The following is a 23,353-nucleotide window of genomic DNA, read 5'->3' as shown; positions in this document are numbered from 1 at the left end:
TAGCATACACTGGTCTTGAATGTGGGATCCTCTTGACTCAGGTTCCCCAGTGCTGGGATTACAGACATGTATCACCATGTCCAGATAAAAGTTTTCATGTCTCTTTCCCAGTGGCCTTTGCTACCTCTTCAGATTTTACCTCTTTTTAGAGGACACAGCTTGCCCTTTGGTGGCAAAAGCATGGGTGTTTCTTGTTGCACTCCCCTTAGCAACTTTGCATTATGGCATTTTGCCCCTGCTTTGTAGGGTCCTTTGTCTTTGTTGCTTCTTCACTGAGAAGGCACTGAACTCACTCTTCACTTGCAGCACTGTCTCCAGGGAACTCAGTGTACTGAAGTGGCTGTCATCCAGAACCTCTTCTAGCTACCAGTCATGGAGCTGAGAGTCTGGGCTCTAGACAGAGCCATGGGGGTCATCCTGTGGGATTCTGTGGTCTGTGGCATCTGAGTGGGGACAGCCAGCCACTCTATGTTCAGTAGCTGGCATGAGCTACTCTGCTTCCTCAGCAGTTCCAGCATCCAGGCAGCAGAGTCTGGTCACCCTCTACCCTCAAGAAAGTGAAAAGGAAAACCAAGGAACAAATGTGCTATACTGGCACAGGGACCTACCCTGTGGACATAGGGACTTTCCTCCCGAGCTGCATAGCACTGCCCATCACTGCTGACTCCAGAACCTGTATGAGGAGTCATGGAACCCCACGAGTGTACCCTCTACCTCCTTATTAAGGCCCACAGTCTACAAGAAGTTAACCTCAGGTTTCTTCCTGGTTGCTTCTGATTCACTTTCCTGTCTCTGGCCAGATAGAGGTTTAGAGGTTTGGCTGGGCCCTGCTACTGAGATCTTTAAGCCAGAGTTCCTGATCCTGCCTGTGAAACAGCAATAGCCACAATGAAGGACATCTTACCCTCTATCGGGACCCTCTACTCAGTCCCGCCCTCCAGTCATAAATCTTTAGTTTCACAATACAAGACTACTCATCTTCACCAGCAGAGCCCCAGGCCTGCCACCTACCTAGGTGAACAGCCAGGCCCTGATGCCGTAGTATGTGCGCAGAGGGTCACACTTAAATCACAGGTATCTTAACAATTCTGGCACCTGGTACTTGAGCCTCACCCTGAGATTCTGTGGTGTTCATATAGGGCGGGGTTTCGGTATCAAGATTTTGGAAACAACCCAGATGAGTCTGCATTAAGGCAGGGTTGAGTACCTCTCATCTAAAAATTTTGTCCATTACATTGCCAGTGACTGGAAGGCGCCTGTGGTCTGGGGTGTGTCAAGCAGGTGGATATTCGTGCCCACTAGGACCTTCACTTGCTCTAGTCTATCCTGACAGACCTCTCTCCATGGAAGTCCACATCTTTGGGTTTCCCTCTATTTCTAGTAAGAACAGGTCTAAGACTTTGCACGTAAACTGCAGGTTTCTTCCCTGCTAGGTTTATCCATTTTCCAGCCTAAGACAGCATCTGCATACCTTAGCACCCCACTGGACCTGCCAATTCTCTCTCCCTTGGACAGCAGGGATCAGTAGTCCAGGAGATTCCTCCTTGCAGAACCCTGGAGCCCTTGGAAAGAGCCCAACCAGTCATTTTCCCAGGCTGGGCTGGCATGAGGTGTGGGGGTGGGCAATGGGGGTAGTGGCCAGGCCTGAGGTTTGGCTGCTTTCTGCCCTTTTCCTATTAAACAGATATGCAGATGAATGCCTTTGGACACCAAAATGTAGAAGGCTTTGGTAACAAAACTGGAATCCAGAGAAAACCTTCTCAATGCACCTTGGAAAAATCCCAGAGTGGAGGCTCACCTAGCAGTTGCTAGCCTCACTGCTACTGTTGCCACCCACACCCCAAAGCAACTCTTCCCGTGACTCACACATGGCGGCTTGTGCACTTCTTTTATTATTAAATATAAAAGCAGCTTCCTATTTTTTAAATAGATATTTAAATGACCTTATATAAAATAATTCACTTCCAAGTATAAAAAAATGCAGTCTCACAGTTTGTGAGTTAATGTTCCCTCCAGGCTTTCTCAGAGGAAAGAAGGGGTTCCTATACATGGAGGCTCCAAAGGAGGCTACTCCTGCTCTGATGTAACCAGGCGCTCACAAAGAGCTTCTTGCAATGGGTTGGATTTACTCTTCTAGTTTTAATAATATATGTTTAAGGTGGAGGGGTAGGAGAATGCCTTTTTTCTGTATTTTTCCTTCTATTTTAAAATATGTATTTTCTAGTATGGAAATAGTAACTAGAAGGCTAAGTAAACCCCACGAGAAAGTGTCCAGTGTCCTTCCCCTCTGCTGTCTCAGGACGGGGTGGGGCCTACAGACCACCCTCCTCCCACTTGTCTGAAAGATTACGGACCCGGTAGCCAGGGAGGGCAGGAAAGGGGGACACAGCAGCATAAAGAGACCAAGAGGCAAGTGAGAGCCCTGTCACCTGTGCCCAGGTCTCAGAGCCACAGACAAGGCCTGGCCCAGGAAACAGAGGGAAACACAACAGAGCTGGAAGTAGATAACCCATTTCTCCATCCCTCTCTAGATCTGCCTAGCTTGGCTAGAGATGGCAGGGTGGAGTGGGTGAGACTGGGAGGGTGTCACTGCCTACCTGGGTCAGATGTAGAAAAAAAGGCCAGAAGAGGGTGGGGCTGGAGCATGTAGCTCAGTCCCAGGAGCTCGTGACAGGGCAACCTGTTCAGCTCCAGGCTGGAGGCAGCAAGGGAAGGAGGCTGACTGATGGGTTAGAGTATAGACATCAACTTCAACCTTAAGGGTACACACATATTTTCAAGACCCATTTTCACTGAGAGCTCTGCCTGTGGCCTTTCTGCCTCTGCCTCCCCTTCCTTTCTTCCTTCCACTAGTCACCTCCCTCCTGGGAATGTCAAAGTGCAAGATGCAGAAACCTGGGCAAGGAACACAGCCTAGAGACCAGCTCTGGCTGGTAGCCCAAGCAGTTCTCCCACAGCTCTACCCTGGACAATCAAAGGCCAAGGCAGGGGAATGTCGGGGCTTAGGAGCTCCCTCAGTCGACAGATGAGGCCAGCTCAGTTCAGGAAGCTGAGGAGAGGCTGGGGGTGGGAGAACATTCGGACGGATGGTCGCTCATGGGGGTGGATGGGAAAGACTGTTCAGCAGGCAGGTTCAGTATTCACAGTGCAATGGCTTCCTTCATTGAGGGGTGCCTCTGCTGGGCAAAAGAACTCTGGCAGGGGCTGTGGGCAGGAGGAGACGAGGCTAGAGCTTGGTCCTCCTCTTGGCATCATGAGCCAGGTCAGACAGGTCCTGAGGCAGGGCTAGTCTCCCCTCCTTCCTGGCTATCAGCTGAGGACACTTAGGCAAATTGAGGGTGTAGACCCCTTTAAGCTGTCAACACAAGCAGCCAAAGGCCTCCTCTTCCCGTCTTTTGGGCTGTGTGCCTTTATGCCTTTACGGGAAATCGGGCAGATGCTGTCCCGCCCTGTAAATCTCAGGCTTTCCTCTTGGGAAACAGGTCCCTGCCTGTCCATGTTGGGTTCCTTGGCACCAGTTGGGTTTTCTGGGCACAGGCTCTTCTGTTCCTTCTTGTGTGCCCTGGTCTCCCATGGGCCATACAGGCAGGTAGGTCCCTTGCCAGGTTCTGGCTATGAGAGGAGGGTACAGCTCCTGAGAGAAAGGGTCCTGAGCTAGCTCGCTGGCCTTCCTTGAGTGCAGGGAGCCTCCAGGGCCCACAATAAATAGTGACAGTGTGGGGGCATCTTCTATCCCTCTCTCAGTTAGTTGAGAGTTTAAGATGGAAAGACCCCATCAAGGCTGCTCTCATCCAGTCTTGGGAGGCAGGAGCTCTGGTAGTGGCAGGCCATGTTCCCAGGAAGATGGCAGGAGAGGGTGGTGGCGGACATTCCCATAATGTCTCCATCCATAAAGAGATAGTCCTGTGTGCCCAGCTGTAGGGAAGAGAAGGGAAGAAGGCTGGTCAGCAAATGGGAGTGTGGGGAGGGTCGCTGAGGACATGGTTGGGGGAGGTGTGGCATTCCTGTGGGCTGCTGGCTGGCTTTAGGCAAGACTTCCTTTGGTCCTATCTCTGGCCTTCTAGGCCACCCCAGACACCACAGAGAAACCAGGCAGCTTTGCCTGGCAGCAGTCCAAGCCTCTGGCCAGACTGGCCTTACTTCCTACCTCTCCTCCTGGGGGACTAGTAACCACAAAATGTGAGAATGTAACTGAAGGACATCTAGGCCAAGAGGTAAAGGGGTTATTGTTCAAGCAGATGGGAGCAGGGAACAAGCTCTTGAAGGTTCCTGTTAGGCCCATCTTCAGGTAAGGCCATCTTACTAGTCTTAGACCAATGAACTAAGGGTGATTTCTCCCAACTCTAGCAAAGAATATTTCATAGCCATATCCACCCCATTCCTCAGAGGGGGTCTGCACAGAAGATATTTGGACAAAGGCAAATGAATAGAAAGAACTTGGGCTTAAGTGACAGAGGCTAGAGGCAATGCTAGGAAAAGGGAGGGCTCACCCCGAGTAGCCCAGCCTCCTCCCAGATGGGATGAGGGACTTACTTGCCTCTTATCATCCATGGGAGTCAAGGCCCTGCCCTCTCCCCACCCCACCCCCATCTTTGTCCCCTTGCCCAGCATCTCCAGAACACTTTGTTCCACAGCAGAAATCCCCTGGACTCCATCCAACAGTTTGACTTTGGACCCTGTGTGGTGTCTCCCCCGGAATGTCCATACCCCCACTGGTCAAGCCTATGATGGGTAAGGAGGGATGATGAGACCTACAGCCTCTGGCTCCCAGCCCATTCCCATGCTGGAGAGGAAACAAGGGGGAACTATAAACTGGACATGAGCCATGCTGGTACAGCCAGGCCACAGGCTCTGCCAGGGTCATTAGGGAAGAAGGCCTCAGAGAGCATGCCCTAGCCTGTGACCCAGCTCCCAGCATCCTGGGGCCAAGAGCCTGAGTTTTCTGCACTTCTGTGTCCCCTCCCCCACTCCCCACTTCTGTGTGTCCCAGTCATCTACTCAAGAATACTGGTCTATCTGAACTCAGGCACTCAGTTCCCATAGGCTCCTAGAGCCTGGCATGGATATCAATTTAGATCTGAATCCACTGAGCAAAATCTTGAAATCCCAAAGTGAGAAACTTGAAATCTTGGGCAGGTCTGAGAGTTAGGAGTCAGGAAAAGGACAATTGGAGTACAGAGAGCTCAGGGCAGAGGGCAAGTCCATACAGGTGGCAGTGAAGAGAAAAACTGGTAGCCTGTGGTAAGGTGGCCCAGCAACCTTTACTCTCTGATTCAGTTCAGAGGGGCTCTCGGTCCTTCTCATAGCCATTCCAATGAGCCAGCTAATTCATTTCACCCATCTCCACCCGCCATACTGCCAAGTGGGACCCCAGGGATTCTAGATATGGGTTGCTGCTTCCTTTTATCCAAATAAATTCTCCTGGTTCTGAGCATCTGTCAAATTTACTCTGTCTGGAGAAGGGATCCAGACTCATCATCCTACACATGGGACAGTTTGTTTACATGTGGCAAGGGGAGTAACTGGAAATTTGAATGGGTGACACAACTAGTTTGCCATCCAGTCAGTCAGCAAATCGACTAAGCATTCTGTCAGCTCAGCTCACCAATCAAGAACTAGTGAGTTAACATTTCCCAGCTAGTTGGTCGATAGTTAATCAGCCAACCAGCTGGCAAGATGAATTGACTAGTTAACTGGTTAATTGGTCAGCCAGAAGGCTGGTCAGTTAGAGAAATCCAGCCAGGGTTAGTTGGTGATGCAGACCTGAAACCAGCTAGGCAGCATTTACTGAATTTTTTACAAGGATGGAGGGCCCCTGTCTGTACTAGAATGCAGGATGGCAAATGAAGAGCAGAAAAAGTGAAAGATGGTTCCTGCCCTCAAGGGGCTTACAATCTTCTTAGTAGTACAAAAATGTATATATACACACAAAATGTGATTTTAAAACAACATAACCATACATAAACAACATCCAAATGTGTGCAATTGATATAGTATTAGCCATATACAAAAGAGCAGAAGGGGTATGAATTAAAAGAACAACTAGAGGCACTTGGAGACTTCAGGAAGGACAGTTTCCTGATAGGCTGATGTGGTCTGGGTTCGGAGAGGAAGAATATAGGTCAAATCTTCATCAACATTGTGGGCAAGGACAACAGATTACACTCATCAATATGCAGGGGACACAACCAGGAATTATGAAATGACCAAATTAGGAGTTAAAACACTTTCAGTAGGTTCAGGACATGAGCAGAAAGTGACAAGTAATTTTAACAAAGGTGAGCATAAACTTCACTTTGTCTAAAACGGTCAAGTTGTCCAAGTATGGAATGGCAGAGGTCTGTCTGCTGGACAGAAGCTCACGGGAAATGGAACTGGGGTTTCTAATAGACCATAAGCTCAACATTTGGCAATATATGATGCAGCTGCTAAAACTAATGTGATCTTAATCTGCACGAGTAGAAGAGTACTGTCCAGATCAAGGAAGGCAAGTCCCACTGTACTCTGAGCTGGTCAGACAACATCTGGAGTACTGTGTCCAGGGCTGGGCGCCACATTTTCAGAGGGACATTGACAAACGAGTGTGTCCAGGATGGTGAGGGGTCTGAAAACCATATCATATAAGGAATGTTTGAGGGGCTTGGCCACACTTAATACAGAATTCTTAAAGGGGACATGAATGGCTGGCTTTAAATATCAGAAGATGAGAGGACTAGTTGGGGAAAGGGAGAAGGGAGGCCAGCTTTGCTTGCATAAGGAAGGAATTCCCGTGTTGTGTGCAGGTGGAACAGACTAGCATTACCTGGAACTGGGAATGTGTGACAGGAAGCTGGCTGACTCCCTGGGCCCTTTTAGGCTGGGACACTGGGCCAAATGACCTGTTGACAGGTCTCCCAATACTAGATCTCTATGGCACCATGATTCTAAAACAGGGAGGCAGCAATAACCTTGGCTGGGGAGCAGGCCCAGATGAGGCACAGTCTGGATGCTGAGAAGTTCAAGGCTCAGCACTAAACTAGGAGTACTTGTGTTTGAAGGGGCTAGCGGCCATACAGAGGCTAATGAAAATTCCCCAGGGTGATAAAGACCTTGTAAAAGCCTCATTAGAGGAGGAGGAATGTGGTTGCTTTGGGATTGAACTGTCAACAGCAAGAATAGAAACATAAAGCAGAGGCAGCAGTAACTAGTCTCTGTGGGGGAGGGGTGCAGGAGCAAGGTGAGACCTGAGGCCTGGAAGGGAGGGGCCTAGCTAGACCTGTTGATGAATGAATGAAAATGGGAGTGGGATAGAAGAGAGGAAGTCAAATGTGTGGGTCTCCTGGGAGTTGGTGGCTTCTGCAACAGGGGAGGGTAACTGGAGATAGTTCTTTTTAAGGGCTAGAGAGATATCAAAGTCAGAGCCTTACCTTGGACTCCTTTCTATACTGGCAGTTCCACCTGTCTGTCCTCATCCTGGGTCAGGGGGCTGCAGGCAGAACACAGGGCTGACATAAGACTTTGGCAGGAGCATGGGACTGAGGATATCTTCTAGCTTATCCCAAACCCTACACATGGGTTCTATCTCTGATATATAGAAGTTCCAGAACTGGCCAAGTCTAGGAAGAAATCAGGGGAAAGCCCAGCTGTTGTGGAAAAAAGAGAGGCCTTTCTTTGTACCCACCCTGCTCTGCCGCTCTAGTTCCTTAGGGAAATGGAGAGAAACCCTCCTCCAATGTAGAGAGGAAACAGGCCCCAAAACAGACATCCAGTGCCTTCCACAGCCCACTGCAACTTCTCACCTGTCCTCTGGTCGCCCCACAAAAGAATCCAATGTCTGAGGTTCTCGATGAATCTGGAGACAAGAAAGAATTGTCTTAATGAGGTGTTGGCATGCCCCCAAGCATTGCTGAGAGTCACAAGAATTCCTCTAGCTACCCGAAAGCATGAACAGCTGAGGGAGACTCCTGGACCTCTTGAAGATAGGTGCTACTTCTCCTGTCCCCTTCCATGCAGAACACCACCCATGTTCCCTCAAGCTCCCAGAATAGCATTCCCCTCCTCTTCCTTCCCTTTACTAGCTGGTTGTTCAAGAATTCCCTTTTCTATAGCTTTTTGTTCTCATCCCTTCTAAATAATCTGCGGCTGGAGACCTCTTGTTATATTTATTTATTTATTTATTTATTTATTTATAAGACAGGATCTCTCTATGTAGCTCTGGCTGGACTAGAACTCACTATGTAGATCAGGATGGCCTTAAACTCACAGGGATGAGCCTGCCTCTGGATTTCTGGGTCAAAGGCACATGTCATCACCACTCCTGGTACCTTCTGATTCTTGAAGCAACACTCCATCACCACCTTCTACTCTCTGGGTTGTCATCCCTACCTCCCAGCAACTGTAGAGCCTATTGCAACCTAGTTGTCCTCCAACCTGCCCCATAGGATATCCACCTCTCCTGGGGGGTTTCCTTACCCTCCGCTTCCACCTGTAGAACAGGAGGCCCCCAACAGCCAGCAAGACCAGGATGATGCCCGGCACCAGCAGGTGAAAGACAAACTCAGAGATCTGGGGGTCATTGGGTCCCCCACGCTGCCCCTTCTTGCCTGTGTCAGTCAAAGGAATGGAGTTAAAATGGGCCACAGGCCTGGCTGCCCCCTCACTTGCTGGTCCTCCTTCCAGCTCTGCGGGGCTCCTTCGATCCCTGGTACTTCTCTTGCCCTCAAACTCCCCAAGGGGCAGCACAATGCCCCAAGAGTGGCTTCTCGGAAGCAGTGACTGAGCAAAAGGGGTGGCTGGGTTCCTGAGGCCTTGGGGACCCAGTGTCGAAATGTGGGGAGAGCCTGGCTCCTGGTGGTTTCCAGGCAGTGTAGATGAACCATCTGTCTTCTCAGGAGTGTGATTCTGTATCTGGCTAGTGGGTCTCATAGCGTTCACCTCTGGCAATGGAGTGCTTGTTTCTGCTGGCTGTTGGTCTTCTGTTGATTTATGGAGTGGAGAAGATGCTGAGAAGTTGCTGGAACTGTCAGTCTCTGCCTGGATGCTGTCCCCTACAGGCTTGGAGGAGGAAAGCTTTGCTTCCTGGGTCAAAAAACCCTCACTAGCCTCTCCAGAAGCTTCTTCTAGGACCCAGTTAGTGCCCAGTGAAGATTCAAGGATGTCTTCCACACCAGGGATAGGAGCCTCTGAAGATGGAGGAGACTCTGAACCCTCAGTGAGTCTGTCCTCATGGTTTGGGATCTCTGGTGACTCGAGGCTCTGGCAGGTGCTTCTCGGTGGTCGCTGCTTGGCACTGCCTGGGTCCTCTGTGCGAAGGGGCTGCTCACTGGGCAAGAGGGAGTTGCCCTCTGTCCTCTGAGAATCATCCCAAGCCAAGCCAGCCAGAGGGGCCATGGAGGGGGCAGGGGGCTTGTGAGGGGAGGTAGAGGCCAGGTCACTGCTAGGGGTGGCTTTAGGGTACAGGCAGTTGCAATCAGGCTTGGTCACCACATCTGAAAGAACCACAGAGAAGGGGAGAGAGAAAGATGGGGAGGAGATAGAGTCACCAGCCTCTAGCACAGCTCCCCCATAGGGATAAGAGGGGGTAAGGCCCTGGGGCCTGGGAAGGGGGACCCTCTTCTAACCCAGCCCTGGGGCTGGGGAGAAGGCAGGACAGCAATAAATGATCATGACACAGAACTCAGGCAGAAGGGGGTAATATGGACAAGGAGAGAGCAGGGTATCATGGACAAGGAACCAAAAGCAAGGTACAGACAAACAGAGGGGGGCTTGAGGAAGACCACAGGACAGTTTACTGGGGCTCTAGCTGACTGGATGTCAAACCAGGGGTAAGCAGCAGCTAGGCCAGGGAAATGAGCAATAGCTCCTGGAGTAACACAAGACATTTGGAAGCCCCCAAGACACTGGTTTCATGCACAGCCAGGAGCCAAACAACCACAGCCACAGCCACAGCCACAGCCACAGGATGGAGAAGGCTGAGGCTAGGAAGCAGCCACAGTTTGGGATTTTGGGATTGAAGCACTAAGGCTGGACTTGAGTATTGTCCCATTGTAGGAGCTCAGCCCCTGCTTTGGGGAGTGAGGCTGAATGCAGGATACATGTGGCACAGGACGCAGAGATGAGGACACGCAGAGTGCACAGGTAGAGAGAGTTTGAATGATGTTCAGACTTCAAATTCAGCCTTGTCCCTTGAGGAGACATCCAAGGCATCCGGGGGACTTCTGGAGCCAAGGTATCCTGGTGTTTTGCAGCAGGGCTCCTGGAGCAAGGACCCTGACTGCCAGATGGAGCACCTGCTTTTTCCACGGAATCCCCATTTATTCAGCCAGTCTGCAGAGCCAAGGTGGAGAAGCCACCATGCCTACATGGTTCTCTGAGAAAGTTCCCGTTCCCTCTCGCTACCATAACAGCCACCAGCATGAGCCTTCTTGATGCTGCCACATCAAGTAAGGCGGTGAGACAGTACATGCAGGCATAAGTCAGTGTACATGCACACACATGTCAGCAAAGACATGTGCCCAGGACCCTGAGGTACATGAAGCCACATGAGTACATAAAACACACAGAAACACACGTAGCAGCCAGGCTGCCTTTGGGATTTCCCTAGCCCTTTATCTCACTGTACATACACCCTCCCTGTAGCTTCTATGCTTACCTTGACTGGAGCACTTAGCAAAACTTTTGTTGCAGTTCTTGCTAAAAATATTCCAGTCCTTTTCAAGAAGATGTTTTGTTTCATTAAAGACATTCTTGATTCTCTCCAGCAGCTCGAGGGGAGTCTGATGGAAAGTTCGCACACAGGCCTGGAAGAAGAGCAGAGCCCTTTTTAGTAATCACGGACATGGGCCTTCTCTCACTATTGCTCTGCCCAATTCTCTTGTGCTTTCTCCCATGGGGTTTCTTTCCCCCTTTTGTTTTCCTCCCTCTCATCTCCTATGCTTTGCAGCAGTATCAGTCCTGAGGTTGAGAGATACATCGTTTATTCACAGATCCATCTAACACATATTTCAGTGCCAAGTGTATGGTAATTTACCTGGGCATCATGCAATGAATGAAAGAGAAGTTGTTCCTTAGTGCAGCAGGCACTAGTACTGAACACATTGCTACAAGAGAATGTCCCGAACCATCTGAGGGTGTATAACAGAAGAGAGCTAAATGAGGGCCCAGGGAGAAGATTACCAAAGGGACAGCTAAAAGATGAGCCTGGGAAGAAAAGGAGGTGGGGTTAGGGAGGATAGAAGGTGCAAGGGTCCTGAGGCAGGAAAGCAGGAAATGCCAAAAGATTGAAAGAAGGCCAGAGTCGCTTCAGTACTGCCATCTAGGAGGAAATTGGCAAGAGATAGAGCTGCAGAGAGTTCAGCTAAGGCCAGGGACTTGTTGACCCTGCCAAAAACTTGTAATTTTATCCATAGAGCCAACAGGGAACTGAAAAACTGCTCAGGACCCTGAGGCACATACTGTAAGGGCACATACTGGACTGTGGTATAAGGCTTGAATTTTAGAAGAATCATCTTGGCATGGTATAGAGAACAGACCTAGAGAGGCCAAAGGAGAGGAGCACCTTGTCTGGTGCCATGGTTTTGGAGGAAGTGGCAAGGATGCCTGGGTCTGCCTACTGAATGGTTTTTCTCGGCAGTGGGCCCAGGTGCTCATACCCACTGCAGTTCTGAGAAGCCATGCCATCCTGGGTTCGTCCTACCTTACCAGCTGCTCTCCTTCAGTCTCTGTGCCACACTGTCCCTTCTAAATACTGCAGTGCCTCAGGGTTCTGATCTGAGCTAACCTCACCTTACACAGCAAGCAGTGCTATGTGTGATTACAGTGTAATCTACAGCCTATTTCCAAAATGCCAAGTTTTCCCTTAAACTTTATGAGCTATTCAGAGAAGAACAATAGGTTTTTCCAAGGCTACTACAAAGTCTTTGATTATATAACTGTGCCTTCCCAGCCAGGCCATAGCTGGCTTATAATAAACAGTTACTAGACAAATGAATGAAAAGACCTGGGCTCAGCTTCATCACTCAGCAGCTAGAAACTGCTTTCTTTGGGTTCATCATCTTGTCTGTGATGTCAGGACAACAATACCCAAGCCTCTCCCAGGAGCTGTTAAGGCAGGCCATCTGGCTCTGTCCAACATGTGTCTTTTTAAAGCTCTTTGCCTTAAACCTGACCTTATGCACTGTAGAAGAAGCAGGCATCCTCACCTGGAACCCTGACACCCAAGCTTTCTTAAAATGGAGGTGCCTGCCAAGTCAGGAGCTGGGAATCTTTTCTGAGCAGCGAGGCTGGATTCAGCTCCTTGTGTTTACACTCTGCCTTCTCCCTGAGTCACCCCTCAGCATGCACTGGGTGAATAGTCACTGGCACAAGGGAGTCTGAGAACCTTCTGTCTCAACCATTGGTTGAACAGCTTCTCAAAATGCAGATTCCCAGGCTGGTGGGCCCAGGAAAGTAGAATCTATAAGGGCACATACTGGAACTCTGCATTTGAAACAAGTTCTCCAGGTGATTCACTGGCATTTTACTTTTGGGAAAGCATAGATTTACTACTGCGTAGTAAAGAACCATCCCTTCTTCAACCAAACAGCCAGTCCAGATAACCTGATTTTCTGTTCCCTTTTGGGGCAGGTTCTTCTATCATGTGGTTTCTGTTTCCTCTCTTTCTTTTCTCCCTGATCTACCTCCAACAGCAATCTCCATGTTGCTAAATCAAATGGACCAATGGTCACTTTTCATCCCTCATCATATTTGGTTTCTCAGCCCCATTTGATAAAGTGCTGGCTCCTTCCATCTGGAAACCCCCGAGGCACTGCCCTCTCTGTTTCCCTCCTACTTCAGGCTACTCTTCATTCAGGGTCCTGGACCTCTCATCAGTTGTACAGTTCTGTGGCTCCACAAACAGCATCTACATCTCCAGCAATCACAATCATGATCGCCTCCTGCAGCTGCCCCACACTAAACTGAGCTACTCTGAACACATCTTGACTCACTCCTTCCCTTTCTATCTCCAGGAAGCACCAAGCCCTATCTGCCTGGGGGATCACATCCACTCACCTTCCATTTTCCTGCACCACTCTGATTCGAGCCACCACCGTCGCTAGCTCGGTTGAGCCTCCTGGTGGTCTACTGATTTCCATTCTTGCTCTCCATAACCTACTCTCTAGTCCATTACCAGAACATTCTTACGTCATAAGCGCCATTGTGTAATTCAGTAGTTTATGGTGGCTTCTTTCAGATTTAAGACAGAAGCCCACATCTTTGACACCCTGAATGATATGCTTCCCGACTTTCCTCCCTCCCCTTCACTTCCCATGCCTGGGCCATGCTGAGCCCCTCTGTGTCCCCAAATGCAAAGGTCACCCTAGGGCTTGAGCATTGCACTCCTCAATCTGAAATGTTCTTCCATCCATGGCTCTTACTGCTCTTACTTGTGCTGGAGCTCCAGTTAAAGTTTTCTTACTCAGGACCTGCCTGTCTCACTCCCCCTCTGCATCCTCGTTATGTTAGTATTCCCTATTGCACTCAGTTTCTCAGGTTTCTGTTCCTCTTAGTCATCTACTCAGGTCTCCCCTCCCCTGCTCTACTCTTCTCCAATGCCATTATCACCATCATCCATTCTCATACTTGTATTTTAATTGTCTCAACACCCTTCCCATCCCCTCCTGTGCCCTATGTCTTCATGATCATGGGGATTTTGCCTTCTTAGATCACAGCTATTTCCTGTTGTCCAGAACAGCACTTGATACACAATAAGGTTTTGCTAAATGGATGACCAGTCCTTCTGGTTATCACAGATGCCATCATTTAACACCTGCCTACCCCACTTGACTATAAGCTCTGTAAGGGTGGGGACCAGAAATTTCTTGCTCCAAGGATATCATCAGGGTCCAGCACTGTGCCTTGTGTTTACTGAGTGTTTGGTGAAGGTGGATGGAGTGAGTGAGGTTCAGGCAAGGCAAGTATATGGGGGAAGGGTGGGACCGCCAAAGACCCCCTCTGCCCCTTCCCTGGTGCTCTAGCCCCAGAACCAACCTACCTTGTTCTGCTCCTCGTAATCATCAGTGAAGCAACTCTTCAGTCTCAGAGAGAGTTCCTGGAGCCGCTCGGTGGCGTTGGCATTGGGGGTGTTGCCTTTAAAGCGCATTTTGTACTCAATTATATCTTTCACCAGGAAAAATGCCTTCTTAAGGTAGCAAACAGGATCATCCTGGAAACAGGAAATGGGGCTTAGGGCCTGGCCAAGGTGATCTGGGAACCCAGGCTTCATGTGAGAAAAACTGCCACCCTAGGCAGACAGAGGGCTGCAGCCTGCCATCCTGTGCCTGTGAGGAGGTGACATACCACCCTGGTGGTGAGGACAGTGATACCCCTGGCTTGTCTTTTATTCTCTTCCTTTAAATCAACCATGACTGAGATTTGGGCTAGAGTGAAGGAAGGATGATTCTGATTAGAGAGTGCTTGGTCAGGATGGATACACATGGGAAAGGTGAGTTTCAGCCTCTCTCTTTTCCTTTTTCAGCTTTTCCTTTCAGCTTACTTTCACAAAAGTCCTTCGCCATATAGCCGCTTCAAATCCTCCAGAATGTATGTGTGTGTGTGTGTGTGTGTGTGTGTGTGTGTGTGTGTGTGTGTGTGTGTGTGTATTTTTTTCTCCAAGGATACAGTAGTTGGTTCAAAGAAGCTACTTTTATCTCTGTCTCTCTAGTGGCTGATCCAGTAAATAGGTGTCATGGTTCAAGGAGTAACAGAATGAATGAATGGAGCCTCATGGCTATGCAGGCCATGGCATTTCCACAGAGGTGCATGGGTCTAGTGCATGAGAGCTCAGAGATGGAAGCAATTCTGGACAGACTGGTTGTTCTTCTTGAGGCACACACACAGAGATTTCCAGAAAGGTGTGGCACAAGGGACAGTGGAGGACATGGCAAGGTATGGCAGACATCACGAAGAACTGATGCAAAAGCTGGGAAGCAGAATAAAACAGAGAAGGGAAATGAGAATATGATGGGGTAGGTACTGGAGTCTTGGAACTAGACTGGCTGTGCTTTCTCTTGGAGCCACCCAGTCCCTGACAGGTAAGGAGAAAGGAGTGAAGGCTTGGGGGTTTCAGAGAGTTCCCCCTAGTGGTAAGATGAAGCGTGCCCTAGAATCAGGGAAGTCCTTTAGGAAGCCACGGAAGGATGGGATGGGAGGATGGAGGAACAGCACCCTAAGGTGCAGGGAAGCAGTTTTAGCTGCACTATGTGGGGTAGAAAGCCAGGTTATACTGCCTTCCTGTCTCTGGCTAGTGGATGGAAGAGATACAATCTTCTTAAAACAAAACAAAACAAAACAAAAAAAACATGGTATAACATTGCCTCTATCACTTAACTAGCTATGCTCATTAATCTCTCTGTAGGTGATAAGAAATATTTTCGGGCCTCAGAGTGGTACTGTTAGGACTAACCAGGAACTGTGCCTAACATTTAGCAAGTGCTTGATATATGCCAGGTCAAAGGAAGGAGACAACAAAGGACTTAAACGCTGGACCCTGCCCACTGCTACTTGACACTTGAGCACCCAAGGTCCCTCACATTCTCATCCTGTCCTGCTCTAGGTTTTCTGCTACTTCCATGCAGTGAGTACTCACTAAACACCTGGCTGTTGCAAACACTTGTTACTTACCAGCTGTTCCTGGTCTACAAATTCAAACTCCATCTGGCATGAGGTTTCCATTTGACTGTCGATCTGTGAGACAGAACAGATCAATGATTACATGGTACCTATAGGTCAACTCAAATTCAGAATGGGACCCTGGTTTGGGGGTGAATGAGGTTTTAATTTTATCTACCTCCCAAAAGCCATGTTGGAATGACAGAGCCACAGCTAGGGGAAAGCTGCATCTTCCAAATGCCCAGAGGGATTAAAACAAAACAAACAAATAAAACACTTTTACTTTGATCAATGAAATCGCACATCCAGTATGTTATAAGGAAGAATTATCTTTAGGAAAATATAGGATGTAATCTTTTTGGGAGATGGTTAGCACCTTATCATGAAAAGAATTCAAGCAGAGGCTAGCCAAGCTCTAGGGAGTCTGGGTCTCTAGCCCCAGCCTCTCTCTGGAGCAAGTTCTAAACCTTGGAAAACACTGTGGCACTTATGTACCTTGGCCTGCTACGGAAACTGCATATATAAAAGAGTGGTGTTGAGGAGGGGGGTTGGGAGGTTCACCTCCAGGGCCCAAGTTCAGGGCTCTGGAGCTGGCCTTACCCATTGGTGTCCCACACTGTTGATAAATTCTTTACTGAGAGCGGCAGAAGCCATGACAACAAGTGGATCCTGACTGGCTGGATGGCATTTAGAATTGCTGATGATGCTGTTGGCCCTGTTAGAATTAGATCTGGGTTCCTTCATGGCTCAGATGAGCAGGGCACCCCAGCCTCAGGGGCAAGGGTCAGGGATGTGAAGGTAAAAGGTTAATAGTTAGGCTAGAGCCTCCCATTAAATTTGGGTGGGGCCCTGGTGCCAGGCTGTCAGGGGATCTGGCTGTCCAGAAGCTGGATAAACTATCTGGACCCAGCAGGAAAACTGGGCTGACTTCCCAAAGGAGGTATTCTCTGGGTTAGAGCAGGGTCAAGGAGCCTTTTAGAATCCATAGTGGACATTCCTGGGCTACCATTAACTCAGGCAACCAATTCCCACTTCGTGATAGGGGACCCAGACAAGGCTTCAGGGTTGGGGGGAAACCTAAGGTTCCTACCTTGAGAAGATCAAAGACAGAAGTATCAGGATAGCCATGATCCAGATAGCTCTATTTCCTGCAAACCCTCTCTTTGACTCTGCCTTCTGGCTGCTACCTCAGCTTCTTCAGTGAGGAGAAAGAATGGTCTCATACTCACCAGCTGCTGCAGGATCTGCAGGTGTCCATTCCCAATCATATGGCTACAGTGTTCCGACACCTCCTTGGCAATGCTCCTGCTCACCAGGAGACAGACCAGCAGCAGCCGGGGGCCCAGCCATGTCTGTGACAGAAAGGAGTCATGTCTCTCCAGTGCTTCCTCTCCCCAGCTACCCCCATGTCCCACTAAGGACAAAAAACGGAGCCCCATTCCCATAATGCCTCATAACTGAGGATGCAGCGCTCTCCCAATTAGATTTCTCATCAGGGAGGGCACCACCTTGCTCTTCCCTGGATAATAAACCAAATGCCATCTTCTCCAAGAAGTTTTCTCAGGTTAACCCAGGCCAGACCAACAACACAGAACTTTGCGGCGGGGGGGGGGGTTGAAACAGGGGCTCTATGTGTAGCCGTGGCTGTCCTGTTCTGTAGACTAGGCTGGCCTCACTCACAGAGATCCACCTGCCTCTGCCTCTGTTGGGATTAAAAGCATATGCCACTACTGTCCAGCTCACAGGACTTTAAAAATACTTTTAAAATGATTGTTTAGTTTTGTTCTGTGTTTATGAATGTTTTGCCTGCATGCACATATGCCTACCATATGCATGCCTCTTGGAATCCCCTGGAACTGGAGAAACAGATAGTTGTGAGCCACCATGTGGGTGCTAGGAATTGAACCTGGGTCCACTGCAAGAGCAACAAATATTCTTAATGCTGAGCCATATCAGCCAGGCGTTGGTGGCACACGCCTTTAATCCCAGCACTTGGGAGGCAGAGGCAGGCAGATCTCTGTGAGTTTGAGACCAGCCTGGTCTCCAGAGCGAGTGCCAGGATAGGCTCCAAGCTACACAGAGAAACCCTGTCTCAAACAACAACAACAACAAAACAAAAACAAACAAAAATGCTGAGCCATCTCCCCAGTCTACAGAGAATTTCTAATGATAACACTAGTGGTGTGTCAGTCTGTATACCGAGAAACTCCTTGGGGTAGAGTTTTCTGTCCTTTCAGCTTTAATGCTGAGACAAATTCCTTGCAAGCTGGCTTCAAGTTTGTGATCAGACACTACCTTTCAGACTGCAAGCCAGAAACATTGACCCTGGGTCCTGCCTCCCTTCCCACCTGGTTCCACAAGTCTGGCTCAACAGGGGGAAACACTGGGATCAAACTCCATTTCACTGGGAACACAACCCAAGTAGGAGACCTCCTGGAGCCTTGGACTTGCATTCCAATGGACTAATCAAAGATAATGCTGTGTTTCACTGATGATATTTGCCTATCTGATGGTTCATCTAGTCAGCAAACTCTTGCCACAGCAAGGAAGTTCTCTCTTTTTTGTCAGCACCCACCTGGACCAGCAGCTGCTCATCCCTAGAGTTCCTAACACTTGACTTGGTCCTTCCTTTCTCCTTTCTCCCTTCCTCCTCCCCAAGATCCTTTCATCCCTACAACTCCAATAGGGCATCTCAGGGATACCAGCCTCAGGCGGGGAGCTCTTGGGCTTCCTTCCCCTGGTCTGAGGCTGCCTCCTAGGAGCTCCTGAGCATCCTGGCAGCTGATGTCCCCAATTCAGGGAAATGCTGGCAGGGTGGAGTGATGGCTGGCACCTTCCTAGATCTGGGCTCTGCCCCAATAGTCCAGATGATGAGACAAATCCTGAAAATAGGAGCACATTGAAAAAGCACAGGGAGGCTATGAAACAGTCCACAACAACACTGGTTTAAATCTAAATGCCCAAAGCCTTGGCAGTGTGTACCAGGGAGAAAAGGCAGCATTGGCTGGCCAGTGATGAGGGAAGAGGGACTTCAGCGAGGCCTTAACGGGTGGCAGACAGAGATAGGGGTTGAGAGAAGAGGCACAGGGTTGCCCAATGCCATTAAGCATGGGGTTGGTTAGGGCCCTGGCTTCCACACTCAGAGGAAGAGTGTGGAAGAAGGTGCAGCAGCCAAGGGATGATACTGTGTTGGGCACTGTTGGGCAATTGGAAAGTTAGCCCTGAATAGCAGCATCCCAAATCTTCAGAACCTCACACTTAGGACCTAGAAAGGAAACTACTGTGCAGAAGATAACTGGCCCAAGCTGGTTGTCACTCAGGCTGGCAGCTCATGGTGTACATGGTATGGAGAAAAGGTCCTGGGCATGGAGATATTCAGGAAGACCTCAATCCTGGCACCTCAAGGCATTGATGTTTGAGGATAGCAAGGTGAAGAGATTACTCTGGGATACTTGGCTTTTGGTGGCACTTCAATCATGCACAGGAATAATGCACAGTTACCAGATAAGAGGCTAACTTCAAAGATGACCAAAGAGGGCCACTCCTAGATCTGTAACCCTAATGCTACCATAGACAAGGATACAGATGGGCACCCAAGGGTTAATACTCCAGCTTACATCTGGCTGGACAGGCTCTTCCTGGCTTGCTTCTTCCTCCCACCCACTGCTTCAGCCTCTGACTATAAGAGCAGCCCTGGAAGGAAACTGCTGCAGTCTCAGAATGCTTCAAGACATCACGTTCCATTTCCCAATCAGTAAGGTCTCTGTAGAGACCTGGCATGATTGGGCCCTCTGACTGATCTTGTCTAATTCTGGCCTTCTTTCCCCTTGTTTTCCCTTCTCATTAGCCCTTCTTTTTACTTATTGTTTGTGTTATAACCCTTCCTTCCCCTCCTCACCCCATCTCCTGCCTCTCAGGGCCCTCCCTCCCAGGGGATCTACTTTCTCTCTCAAACACCTGCAACCCTCCCCTGCCCATCAGATGTTTTGCTCTTGCCCTCTAGGCTTTCCCCATCACTCTTCTCAGAAGCAAACTGTCTTGCTGTTGGTCGGAAGTGCCACCCTGCACTCTCCAGGAGCCACAGCATCATCTACTGCCACTCATGGGGAAACTTCTGGCAACCCACCAGCAGCTCTGCATCTGTGAACTCTCATTCCACTCTCCTCAATCAGCAGTTGAGCCCAGAATAGCCCCATCTCATTGAACCAAATTTTTCTGGGTTAGCTTCAGGCCATTCCTGGGGTCCCATTCCCCTCAAACAGCCATCCAAGTCCCTAACAGCGCTTGCCCATAGACTGCAGCAAGTAACAGCATGACCATTTTTTCTTTTGACAACAGGTTGCTTAGCACAAGTCCTGGCATTCTAAAGCTGAGTGACCCTAAATTTTCCCTTCCCAGAAGGCCCACTCCCAGTTAGGGTCTAGAAACATGTGCAACAACCAGAGGAAGATGCCCACTGGGGATGATGCCACACTCTGGTCTGTCACTCGGTGCCTGGAGACGGGCCGATCATCCTGGCAGACACTGGGCCTGTGCCAATTGCTGCAAACTTCTCTCTCTCCTGCCTGTGGGTGGCTCAATTTTCTTCTCCGTTCAATGGGGTGAGCAGCCTTCCCCTTACCCCGCAAAGCGCTGTAGCCCCAAGAGCAGCTGCTGAACTACAGCGGGCCTCAGCCCTAGCGCAGAAGCGGTTAGGAAGTCTGATGCTAGGGCCGAGATGCCTGAGCTGCCGCGCCGAGCCGCCACTGCTGCAGAGCTCCCGCCCTAGCCCGGCCCGAGCGGGGCCGGGCCCCGCTCCGTGGTCGCAGCTTACCGATGAAGGGCAGCGCCCCGCGGCGCCCCGCGCGGTCATACGGGCAGCTGGGTCCCGGTCCGGCGTGTTTGCCGCTCTAGTTCGCTCGCTCCCTCGATCGCTGCTGGTTGGAGAGCTTGCACCCCGACCGAGGGCCACGCCGCTGTCCCGGGATGCAGAAAGCCGCAGCAACACGGAGAGCACCGAGGCAAACTTTCACTTTCCTCTGGCCGAGCTTAGCTGGCCAGCCCTCGGCACAGCCTTTTAAGCGGGCGGGCTGGCGGGGCATGTGGTTTATGGGAAATCACCCTGGCCCTCTGCCAGACACACACACACACACACACACACACACACACACACACACACACACACACACACACACAAACACACCACGCTCACACTCACAGGCACTGACACATACACCCCGAGGCCCACTGAGCCGCCGCCTCCCTTCCCCCAAGCGGGCGCCTGGTCGTCCCCGCTAGCTAGCTCTCTCTCTTCCCCGTCGCCTTATGGCTGTGCTAGCTCCGCAGCCTTCAGCAAAGTAACCAGGGCTCCACCGCCCTCCCCCTCCCTTCTCGAGCTCTGGACAAGAACAGCTTTTCCTTCTGTGCTCTCTACTCTTGTCAATCTCGTGTGATTGCCTTCTTTCTAATGCTGGTCCCTAGGGACTTTTCCCTCCAGGTCCGAAAATCCTCAAGGATTTTCCTGAGCAGGAAATGGACAGGATGCATTGAGAAGGACCTGAATGGGGATGGACCAACCATGGAAGTCTGGGGCCTCTCTGCTTCAGCTCCACTCAACACTCTCAAGGAGCCCAAGGCAGCAGGTTTGCAGGTTGACTTGCTCCTTCCAATGCATCCTCCAAGGAATCTGCTAAACTTCCTGCTCTCTGCTTGTGGGGAGAAGTGGGAAGCAGGGTACAGCTGGCAATCAGCTACCTGGCCAGGTGAGGAGGGGCCTATTCCTTTGACAGCTGGCTGAGTGGTTCTGTACTCTGTGCCAGGAGGTACTTCAGGTGCTTAACCCATGAATGATGCAAAGGCTGGCCGGTCCCCTGCTCCTGGGCTGCCAAACACAGCTGAAGTGGAAAGGCCAGTGCACCTGGGCCCTAGATTTTCCTAGAAGGTTTTGGAAGTGCATTATGGAGACTATCACATTTTGTCTGTATGCGAGAATGAATCTAAATGAATGAAGGGGAGCCTATTAATTATACTGCCAACATCAGGATCTTTTTCCTTCTTCTATTCGTTTAGACTTAATGTGTTTCAATCCCTCCATATCTATCTACCCCAATCTCTGATGAGTGGCCTGGTCTCAAAGAGGCATCTTTTGTCACTTGTTTCCTCTGACACGAAGGCTTCTTTCCTCCATCAATCTTAAGGAGGATGCCTCATTTTTTTTGTTTTCTTTTTATCATTTTTATTTGAATTAGAAACAAGATTGAATTACATGAAAGTCCCAGTTCCCTTCTCCCTCCCTTCCTCCCCTACCACTCCCCAACTAAAACCCTACCTACCACATACCCTTTCTTCTTTTCTTCACCTGACTCAACCTTTCTGCTCCCTCATGATCTCTGCACCCTTCCTCTTCTTCCCTTCTCATTCTCGTAGCTCCCTCCCCCCTCTTCCCATGCTCTCAATTTGTTCAGGGGATTGTGACCCTTTCCCCTTCTCCAGTGGACAATGTTTGTCTCTTTTAGAGTTCTCCTTGTTTACTGGTTTCTCTGGCAGTGTGGATTGGAGGCTGGTAATCCTTTACTCTATGTCTAAAATCCACATATGAGTGAGTACATATCATGTTTGTCTTTTTGTGATTGGGTTACCTCACTCAGAATGGTTTCTTCTAGTTCCATCCATTTTCCTGCAAATTTCAAGATTCCATTGTTTTTTTTTTCTGCTGAGTAGTACTCCATTGTGTAAATGTACCACATTTTCTCTATCCATTCTTCAGTTGAGGGGCATCTAGGCTGCTTCCAGTTTCTGGCTATTACAAATAGTGCTGCTATGAACATCGTTGAACAGATGTCCTTGTTATATGAATGTGCTTCTTTTGGGTATATGCCTAGGAGTGGAATTGCTGGATCTTGTGGTAGACTGATTCCCATTTTCTTGAGGAGTCACCATACTGATTTCCAAAGTCAAGTTGCATATTTTAAGGTTATATATAATCACATCTCCTCCTCCTCCAGCAAAGCCTTCTGGGATGTCCAAAGCCAATGGATAGTTCTTTTTTCCTGTGTTCCCACTGGACTCAACCCATTCCTTCCTCATAAGTTGGCATTCATTCATTCTCTACATTACTTTAAACCAGTAGTTCTCAACCGGTGGGTCTCTATACTCTTGGGGATCACATATCAGATATTTACAGTACCATTCATAACAGTAGAAAAATTACATTTTGAAATAGCAATGGAATAATTTTATGGTTTGGGGTCTCCACAACATGAGGAACTGTATTACGGAAGATTGATAACTGTATGAGGAACGTTCAGAACCACTGATACTGATGGTTACATTTCCCCTGAGACTGAGACTTCCTCTAGGTGGCACCCCATTTCACTTACCTCTGGACTGACAGCCATAGCACATAATAGGAATTCAGTTAACTGGGCAGGTGGAATGAAGGAATAAGTCATTTGACAAGTGTCCAGTTACTACAGGCCAGGCCACGTGCTGGACCCTGGAGGTATAGCAATGAATATGATGATACAGCCCCTACTCATTCTCATGGGTTTGTGAGCCATTGGAAACTGAGCGATTGGGGTAGTGACTGGTACCCAGGGCCTTCTGGAGGAATGCAGAGACAACATCCCTTAGCAGAACATGGTCAAGGCTCAGGAAATGTTTTTTAAGTGGTCTGGAACAATAAAGATTTAACCACAGTTCTTAAAACTGACGAGAAGCTGGAGGAAGTTGTGTAAGCATGATAAGC

The 23,353-nt window shown here is 49.4% G+C and overlaps 1 protein-coding gene across 3 annotated transcripts; it reads right to left on the bottom strand.

Moving 5' to 3' along the window:
- Positions 1 to 1,869: 1,869 nt before the first annotated feature.
- Positions 1,870 to 20,976, bottom strand: Csf1 (colony stimulating factor 1). Of its 3 annotated transcripts, none has more exons than XM_027395461.2 (9): positions 20,441 to 20,976; positions 16,857 to 16,979; positions 15,640 to 15,702; positions 14,012 to 14,182; positions 10,631 to 10,778; positions 8,452 to 8,582; positions 7,779 to 7,831; positions 7,407 to 7,465; positions 1,870 to 3,915 (listed from the first exon to the last, which is right to left on the bottom strand). In XM_027395461.2, the coding sequence occupies exons 1-8, from the start codon at positions 20,477 to 20,479 to the stop codon at positions 7,420 to 7,422; spliced, it is 774 nt and encodes a 257-aa protein (XP_027251262.1). In that variant the 5' UTR covers positions 20,480 to 20,976; the 3' UTR covers positions 1,870 to 3,915; positions 7,407 to 7,419. The 3 variants fall into 3 exon arrangements, with proteins under 3 accessions (XP_027251262.1, XP_027251260.1, XP_027251261.1); XM_027395459.2 differs by having other exon boundaries at positions 8,452 to 9,467; positions 20,441 to 20,750; XM_027395460.2 differs by lacking the exon at positions 1,870 to 3,915 and adding an exon at positions 5,235 to 6,604 and having other exon boundaries at positions 8,452 to 9,467; positions 20,441 to 20,752.
- Between the last annotated feature and the right edge of the window lie 2,377 nt (positions 20,977 to 23,353).

The sequence above is a fragment of the Cricetulus griseus genome, assembly GCF_003668045.3.
Source record: "Cricetulus griseus strain 17A/GY chromosome 1 unlocalized genomic scaffold, alternate assembly CriGri-PICRH-1.0 chr1_0, whole genome shotgun sequence".
Classification (NCBI taxonomy): Eukaryota; Metazoa; Chordata; class Mammalia; order Rodentia; family Cricetidae; genus Cricetulus; species Cricetulus griseus.
The sequence above is the reverse complement of the archived record's forward strand: the minus strand, read 5'-3'. Positions and strand labels throughout refer to the sequence as shown.

What these genes read in the sequence shown, in the direction of transcription:
- Csf1 (XM_027395460.2), bottom strand. Translation starts at nt 20,479, where the DNA reads ATGACCGCGCGGGGCGCCGCGGGGCGCTGCCCTTCATCG. An exon ending in ATTACGAGGAGCAGAACAAG is followed by an intron (nt 10,779 to 14,011) that starts GTAGGTTGGTTC and finishes CTCTTCTTCCAG; the next exon opens with GCCTGTGTGCGAACTTTCCA. An exon ending in GTGGGGCGACCAGAGGACAG is followed by an intron (nt 7,466 to 7,778) that starts GTGAGAAGTTGC and finishes TTCTGCCTGCAG; the next exon opens with CCCCCTGACCCAGGATGAGG.